Source organism: Teleopsis dalmanni, chromosome 2 (assembly GCF_002237135.1).
Source record: "Teleopsis dalmanni isolate 2A chromosome 2, ASM223713v2, whole genome shotgun sequence".
Classification (NCBI taxonomy): Eukaryota; Metazoa; Arthropoda; class Insecta; order Diptera; family Diopsidae; genus Teleopsis; species Teleopsis dalmanni.
Window position 1 is genome coordinate 4,090,875 of NC_051847.1, and position 9,044 is coordinate 4,099,918.

The 9,044-nt window shown below is 30.1% G+C and overlaps 2 protein-coding genes across 2 annotated transcripts; one reads left to right on the forward strand and one right to left on the reverse strand.

Annotated features, from left to right (window-relative positions):
• Positions 1-1,043: 1,043 nt before the first annotated feature.
• On the forward strand, positions 1,044-7,165 carry LOC119675771 (DNA-directed RNA polymerase I subunit RPA1). The gene is made up of 18 exons (XM_038086978.1): positions 1,044-1,479; positions 1,542-1,727; positions 1,783-1,963; positions 2,033-2,387; positions 2,460-2,603; positions 2,664-2,884; positions 2,955-3,295; positions 3,361-3,584; positions 3,640-3,723; positions 3,801-3,953; positions 4,018-4,176; positions 4,239-4,405; positions 4,456-4,741; positions 4,799-5,747; positions 5,803-5,992; positions 6,046-6,296; positions 6,353-6,510; positions 6,571-7,165. Exons 1-18 carry the CDS (start codon positions 1,140-1,142, stop codon positions 7,129-7,131), a joined length of 4,950 nt encoding a protein of 1,649 aa, XP_037942906.1. The 5' UTR covers positions 1,044-1,139; the 3' UTR covers positions 7,132-7,165.
• Positions 7,150-8,314, reverse strand: LOC119675772 (splicing factor YJU2). The gene is made up of 3 exons (XM_038086980.1): positions 8,217-8,314; positions 7,586-8,154; positions 7,150-7,532 (listed from the first exon to the last, which is right to left on the reverse strand). The coding sequence occupies exons 1-3, from the start codon at positions 8,238-8,240 to the stop codon at positions 7,190-7,192; spliced, it is 936 nt and encodes a 311-aa protein (XP_037942908.1). The 5' UTR covers positions 8,241-8,314; the 3' UTR covers positions 7,150-7,189.
• Positions 8,315-9,044: the final 730 nt, after the last annotated feature.

Consider the following 9,044-nt stretch of genomic DNA (forward strand, 5'->3'; position numbering starts at 1 on the left):
AATTTTAATTTCCAAAAAAAAAACCTCAAGTTTAATTCTATATAATCTCTTCTCATCTATATAATTACTTTTTTACTAGTAACCAACCAATAAAGAATTCAGAATCCGAAGTAAATAATGCAGTTCCTAATAATGCAAATGCATTAGTCAGCGATGGAAAATAATTAAATTCAAAAACAACAAATAAGTCATATTACATAAATATTTGATATATAAACTTATTTATATGTTTTTATATAACAATTATATATTTTATTTATATATTTGTTATTTATTTTAAAAAGTCTTACCTTTAATTTGTTTTGATTTGTTGATTGTTTATGTTTACATTTTTTTAATGTGTCAAATATGTCAAATTTCGAACATTTCGATCATTTGCAATGCTGTATTCGACATTTTTGGTTTAATTTTGCTTACAATATTGTTAAGTAAGTTAAAAACTCCGGAGGTTTTTTTATGGTTAATGAAATTTACTTAGTAAGTTATACTTACTAAGTAAGCAGTGGAAACGTGCTATTATTTAACAATCTCAAGTAAGTTAACTAGTCTAACAAAGTCAGTGGAAACATACTATACACGACATATGGTTAATTATTATTACAAAAAAATTTTCACAATTCACTTTTAACAAAGTGTTTTAGTGGATTGAAGTCATATATGGAAACATTGAATATATTCTACTTACTGATAGAAAAAAAATATCAGTTAGAGAGCTCTGTACATCATAATGAACTGTGTTTACAGTTTTATATTTTATTTTTGATATTCTGCAATGAGTTACCTATTTATTTTTATTTTCAAAAATATCATGAGCAAAACAGTAAGTAAAAAAAGCATGGAAGCTCTTGGTATGGTTAATCAAATTTACTTATTAAGTTACACTTACTAAGTAAGCGGTGGAAACAACAGTGTGATTGTTTAATTTTTATCAAAGCATTATATGCGTTTGTTCCATTGTCCACACGTGTTTTGTTGGTAACATTTGACAGTTCAGTTTTGACTCTGCGGTTGTTTAGTTTTAAATTTCATTAGAAGGCCTTCGTTAAAAGTTTATTACTTTATTTTTCTAATTTATTTAAAATAATTCTTCATTATATATAAGTGGATTTTTTGAAAGTCGTTACATTAACATTGTTACAATGGGTGGACACATCGTCAACATTGACGTATTTCCGTCCAATTTAGAGTTTGCCGTTTTCTCTGCCGAGGAAATAAAGCGCCTTAGTGTGGTAAAAGTTATAACAGGCTTAACTTTTGATGCTCTTGGTTACCCACTACCAGGTGGTTTGTATGACAATTTAATGGGTACGTATGGGCGTCGTTTGCAGCCATGCGGCACGTGTAACAATATTCAAACTTGCAGTGGCCACATCGGCCATATAGAACTGAACGCACTTGTTTACAATCCTTTTTTCATAAAAATTGTGCAAAAAATATTAGGAGTATTTTGCCTCCGATGTTTTGCTTTACAAATGAAAGGTATTTTTAGTCTTATATTGCATCAACAATGTTTCAATAACTAAATAGTATCAAATATTTAGATCACGTGCGAGAGATTATTATACTACAATTACAGCTTATAGATGCAGGATATATCGTAGAGGCTCAAGAAATTGAAATATTTAAATCAGAAATTGTGTGCCAAAACTCAGATCAGCTTATAAAACAAGAAAATGGTGAATATTTCCATCCTAGGGTGGCAGAATTAGCTAAATTATTGGATAAAGGTAAATAAAATCAAAAACTTTAGTTGTATCTATATAAATATATGAAATATTTTAGGAGAAAAAAATTTCTATAACAACACTAAAGTATCGTGTGCTGTCAGATCCGCCGTCGTTAATGCTGGTCTTCAGAAGCCGTCGGGTAAAAAGTGTACTAAATGTGATAATCCATTGCGTCAAGTGCGGTATTTACACAGAAATCTTTCATACTATGTTAGCGCTGCTGAATTAAAAACTAAGTAAAATAATATTTCCTATTCATAATTTGATTTGATTTATAACCAAGTATCGAAAAAACTATATTTCAGTACACCGAATAGCTCAGTTACAACTGGTCAAACAAAAGTTGTGCTTGCAGATGAATGCAGAAAATATCTTCGCAGTATCTATGAAAATAATTCCAAATTGTTGAAACTGCTTTTCCCGATATTAAATTTATATTCAACTAACGACATTGGTGACAGCTGTGCGACTGATCTATTTTTTATGAGTACTATACCTGTAACGCCTCCCAAAGCTCGTCCAGTCAATTTCATGCATGATCACATTATTGAACATCCACAAACAGCCCTCTACCGAAATATAATTGAAAATAATTCAGTCTTACGTGTGATTATGAGTTACATAAAAAATGAACGTGAATCATTATCGGAAGAAGCAAATGTAAAAAGAAATATTTAGATAAGAATTATATCAGGATTTAAATATATAAAAAATTATTTTATTTATTTAAAGGTTGTATTTCAAACATCAAAAGGCTCAAATGAATACGAAAAATTGTATAATGCTTGGCAAGTTCTTCAAAACTCCATAAATTTACTATTAGATATAAACTTGTCTACCACGAGAGATATACCATCATCACAAGGATTAAAACAGGTAATTTTAATTTTGATCATGTTAGTTAAGTTATTGCAAGTTATAATAATTTTTTCTTAGGTTTTGGAAAAAAAAGAAGGTCTAATACGTAAACATATGATGGGAAAACGTGTAAATTATGCCGCACGTACTGTAATTACTCCTGATCCTAATGTTAATGTCGATGAAGTTGGTATACCTGATATATTTGCTCGTAAATTGTCTTATCCAGTTCCAGTTACACATTGGAATGTAACAATGTTACGTAAAATGGTAATGAATGGACCAAATATACATCCTGGGTATGATCATCTGATATGTTTTGCTTTTTTGTAATAATTTATTTGATATAAAAATTTCGTTCATAAATAGTGCAAATTACATACAGGATGAAAAGGGAAACACTACTCTTATACCAGCAGATAATCCCGCTAAACGTGAAAGTATGGCAAAACTTCTATTTACTTTTCCGGAAAAAGGTGTCAAAATTGTACATCGGCATGTACTCAATGGGGACATCATGCTACTAAATCGGCAGCCATCTCTTCACAAACCTTCGATAATGGCTCATAAAGTACGAATTTTACATGGCGAGAAAACTTTTCGATTACATTACTCAAATTGCAAAGCGTATAATGCTGATTTTGACGGTGATGAAATGAATGCCCACTTACCTCAGAGTGAAGTAGCACGGGCTGAAGCATATAATTTAGGTGATTCTTTAAAAAACAATATAAAATTGCTTCTTTTAATATTTATAATTATTATTTTTATACAGTAAATGTGGCAAATAATTATCTCGTACCGAAGGACGGAACTCCACTTGGTGGCTTAATTCAGGATCATGTGATTTCTGGTGTCAAACTCTCAATAAGGGGACGATTTTTTAATTGTGAAGATTATCAGCAATTAGTTTACCAAGGTTTATCCAACCATAGAGGTGATATTAAACTTCTTCCACCAACAATAATTAAACCATTTAAATTATGGTCAGGAAAACAGGTAATTACTTAAATATTAATTTCTTAAACACAATGTATATACATATATTTTCAAGATATTATCTACAATCATAATTAATATAATACCTGATGGCTATCCACGTATAAATTTAAATTCAACTGCAAAAATAGGCAATAAAGTAAGTAATTAAGTAATTAAATAATAATAAAATAAAAGAATAATACAATATACATAATATTTTTGTGCATCGAAAAGCATTGGGAAACTGCACCAAAAACAGTGAATTTTGACAATTTCGAGATGTCAGAGTCAGTGGTGAATATTCGTAATGGAGAACTTCTAACTGGTGTATTGGATAAACAACAATATGGTGCTACAACGTACGGTCTTGTTCATTGCATGTATGAGGTATACCTAATACTAAACTAAATGAATTTCTTCTTTAAATTAAAATAAAATTAATATTTTTAAGCTCTATGGAGGTAATATTTCGACTAGTCTCTTAACGGCATTTACGAAAGTATTCACTGTATTTTTACAACGCGAAGGATTTACTTTGGGTGTACATGATATTTTAGTATCTAAAGAAGCAGACAATAAAAGACGTAGAATTATTAAAGAGTGTAGAGAAGTAACAATTATATGCATATTCAGATATTATATGAGTTACTATTTTTGTTAATTTGTTTTCAGATAGGAAATACTGCGCTATCTGCTGCTTTGGACTTGGAAGAAGTCCCTCCCTTAGATATTCTTGCCGAACAAATGGATGAAGCTTACATAAAAAACCCGAAATTTCGTGTGGTATTAGATAGGAAATATAAATCCGTATTAGATACTTACACAAATGATATTAATAAGTATGTAAACAACTATTTTTTATATATTTATATAATTTCTGTCTTTATAGAACCTGTTTACCCGATGGCCTTATATGCAAATTTCCCAACAATAATCTTCAATTAATGGTACTATCGGGAGCTAAAGGTTCCATGGTTAACACCATGCAAATCTCATGTCTATTAGGTCAAATTGAATTGGAAGGCAAACGGCCACCTTTAATGATATCAGGAAAAGCTCTTCCTAGTTTTACAAGTTTTGAAACATCGCCGAAATCTGGGGGTTTCATAGATGGACGTTTTATGACAGGCATACAACCACAGGATTTTTTTTTTCATTGTATGGCAGGACGTGAAGTAATGTTTTTTTTTAAAAAACAATATAAAATTATTTTTATTATAACATTTTTTCAGGGTCTTATTGATACAGCTGTGAAAACTTCACGTTCCGGTTATCTACAGCGTTGTTTAATCAAACATTTAGAAGGTTTAACAGTTAATTATGATTTAACAGTCCGCGATAGCGATAATAGTGTTGTTCAATTTTTATATGGAGAAGACGGATTAGATATTTTAAAATCTAAATTCTTTGACTCTAAATTCGGGTCGAAATTTTTAGCAGAAAACTCTAATGTTATTTTACATCTGAATGATATAAATTGTATGAAAGATGACGAATTGTACGCAAATGTATCACGATACAACAAAAAGATACAATCGTGGCATAAGAAGGCTCAAAAATCTAAAAGAAATAATTTAAGGAAAATGTTATCACCTTTTGCAGAGTTTTCTGGAGAGCTACGTAAGGATGTAGATATAAAAAATCCTTATAAAATCAATAAAAAAACTGGACGGCGTCGTTTGGATGAAAGTATTGTGAAGTTATGGAATAAAGCAGATGATGAAAGCAAAAGTCTATATCGAAAGAAATATATGCGCTGTCCAGATCCTACCGTTGCTACGTACAAGCAAGACTCTTACTACGGATCAGTTTCGGAAAACGTTGAAAAAATGATCAAAGATTTTACGAAGATGCATCCACACCTAAAAACTAAATTTCCTGATATTATGTATATAAAAAATATTGAAGCTTTAGCTGCTCCCGGGGAACCAGTTGGCCTATTGGCTGCTCAGTCAATAGGGGAGCCCTCAACTCAGATGACACTCAATACTTTTCACTTTGCTGGACGTGGTGAAATGAATGTTACTCTTGGTATTCCACGTTTACGTGAAATATTAATGCTTGCATCTTCAAATATAAAAACTCCCTCAATGGATATACCAATAATTTCAGGGCAAGAGAATAATGCTGATAAATTGCGAGTTAAACTAAATAAAGTTGTTGTAGCAGACTTACTAGAATGTAATAATTCACTACATTTTTAAGGTTTACAATAATAAATTTGTCTATTTTGTAGTTGTAAATATTAAGATGAAGTTGATTTTAAAACCAGAACGTGCATATCAGTATTGTATCAAATTTCAATTTCTACCGCGAGAAGCCTACCAAAATGATTTTAGTATGCGGCCTAAACGCATAATTAAATTTATGAGTGAAATCTTCTTTAAACAACTCTTTCGTGCAATTATGAAAGCGTCAAAGAAAGGGTAAAAAATGGTTTTATAAGTTCTTTAAGTTTTAATATATCATCATTTTAAAGATCATATGTCAATGAGGTTAAGATCGCAAAAGAAATGGACTTGCAAGAAAATGATGCACTTGACAACGATGGTGGTGAAAATGAAACCGATAAGAATAAAAAAACGAACAAATTGGAAGAAGCTAAAGATATTGATTCATCAGATGACGAAGAAGATGATGACGCAACTGGTATCAAGTTAAAATCCCGAAAGCAAGATGAACAAGAATATGATGAGCCAGATGATGTAGAAGAAATTGCAGATGCAGATGGTATCACTATCAACTCAATTTATATGTATAACTATTACAATTCTACCCCTTTTTAGAAGTTGAAGAGGATGATGCCGTTTTAGTTGAAGTTGACATATCGACAGAAAATAAGGACTCAGATGACAAATTAATAGACAAAGTGCTAAGTAATACAATGGTTAAAGACTACATATATGACAAGGAGGGCTATTTGTGGTGTCAACTTACATTTAATGTAGTTATATTTCTTCATTTTATTATTAAAATAATTTTAAAGAATTTATTATATTTTTAGTTAAATACAACTTACAATAAGCCGGACATTTCATATATAATTCGAGATATAGCAAGCAAATGTGTTGTACATGAAGTGAAAAATATAAAACGTGCTATTATATATAAAGGCGACAATAATATGGAATTATTGAAAACAGACGGAATAAACATTGTAGAAATGTTTAAACATAACAAAATACTAAATCTAAATAAATTATATTCGAATGATATACACGCAGTAGCAAAAACATATGGTATTGAAGCTGCAGCTCAAGTAATTGTTAACGAAATAACAAATGTGTTCAAAGTTTATGGGATTACAGTTGATAGACGTCACTTATCTCTTATAGCAGACTATATGACATTTAATGGTATATTTCAGCCTCTTTCGAGAAAAGGAATGGAACATTCGTCATCGCCGTTACAACAAATGTCATTTGAATCATGTTTACAATTCCTTAAAAATGCAGCAGGAGCAGGATGTAATGATGAATTAAATTCCCCATCAAGTCGTCTTATGGTCGGTTTGCCAGTTAAAAACGGCACTGGAGCTTTTGAATTATTAACAAATATATGTTGATTTTTTTGTTATTAAATATATTTTAATTTTTAAAAATGTAGGTACTTTTACAATTATTTTAATTCGAATCTTCAGATGAATCAGTATAATTCGCTAAGAGTGATAAGCCTTTACTAGGGTTGTTCAAGACGGGTTTTCCTGTTTCTTTCTTGGATTCAACATGAATCGTTTTATTTTCTGTTACCTTTTTTGATTTTACTAGAACAAGCGGCTGTTTACGGGCAATTACATTTGGATTCTTACTTTTTTGTATTTGAGTGCTTTGTAAGCTCTGTTGTTTAGCCTGCGTTTTTGCAACTTTAGATGGTGGTTCGTTAAAACCTTTATCATCAGATATTTCCTCAATTATTTCCTCTGCAATTATCTTACTTCCGGCGGATTGTTTTTTAAATTGAACAGACCTACAAATATTACTTTATTATATAGTTTGTTTATAATAATTAATGCAGTATACTTTATAAATTCTTCATCTTCTCGTTCTTGTCTTTCCAAACGTTCTCGTTCAGTCTCTCCATTATCGTATTGTTTAAGTAAAGTCTCGTAATCCACTGTTTGATGACGACGATTTAAATCTCTTAACTCTTCTAAAGACTCTAATACTTCTATTTCATTACGAGACTGTTCAGTGCGATTTTCTAGCAATTTCATTGGATTATTTGCCTCTTCTTCTCGTGCTTCTTCTTCTTCTCTACGAGCTTGCTCTTCTGCCAACTTTAATGCCATGAAATTTCTTGTGGCTCCTGCTTCAATTTCATAATCAGTATTTTTGGGATCGGTCTTAAAGGAAATTTCCTGCAGACATCGGGTACATTTTATATAAAAGCGATAAATGCGAATCCCTAAGTAAGTCTCATTTTCGACATCCTCTTTTCGAGCATTAAATTTTTTACCTTTATAAATGTATTCCCCACAAGTTTTGCAACGCATATTGAAAGGTGCCATCAATCTTACAGTGTACTGCCGATTTTTTGGCAATTTAATGCGTGGAATTTTTGATGGATCAAAATCTGGTGGATAGTATTTCTACGACAAAAAATTTCTATTAACACAATTTTCTGTATTTTAATCTTTATCTTTATACTTACATTTAATACTTTACGTTCGGACATATTGCAGCTAAAACTTTATAAACAAATAAATTCTTGTAACTTAAAGAACTAAAAACAAATTGAACAGCTGAATCTAAAATGAAATATTGCCAGATTGATGTTATATTGTTAAAATTACCATTTATAAAAAATAGTCTCTTAAAATAAATATATGGTAGATAAATTAATTGTATAACCGTGTGGCAACTTTTTAATTTTTTTTTATTATAACATAAGGATTATCTTCTATATATGGATTATCTTGATTTATTTGAAACAATTTTCGCATTTATCACGATAAGATGTTTCTGGTATTTGTTTAATAAAAACAAACAAAGACTATGCAAAATATATTTATTTTTCTAAATTCGTAATTTTTTAAAAAATGATAATACTATGTTTAAACAGCCAAATTTCCTTAATTTCGTGAAAATGAAATTAAGTTAATTTTGAAAGTGTTCATACTGCCCTAGATTAAGGATCTCGTATGTTTTCTGTTTACAAATCGAATGTTAAAAACTGCATGCTCCAAACATCATTTGTATCTACGAAATTCTAAAAGTTGATTACTATTACTATTAACGATATAAGGATATTAAGGATAAGGTATTCAGTAGTTTTATTAGCTTTAGTGGATTTCAGGTATGCAAATTATTATTTTTCACTCTATTTTAAACTAATAACAGTTACAGTGTTTTCTCTATATTCAAATTTAAAAATTTGCACTATTTTTAAAATATTTTCCCGGTTTTATTAAAGTGAACTGTTATTGACATTTATTTTAAAAAAATATCACTTTTTCGTTATTTCATCATCTTTTCCTTT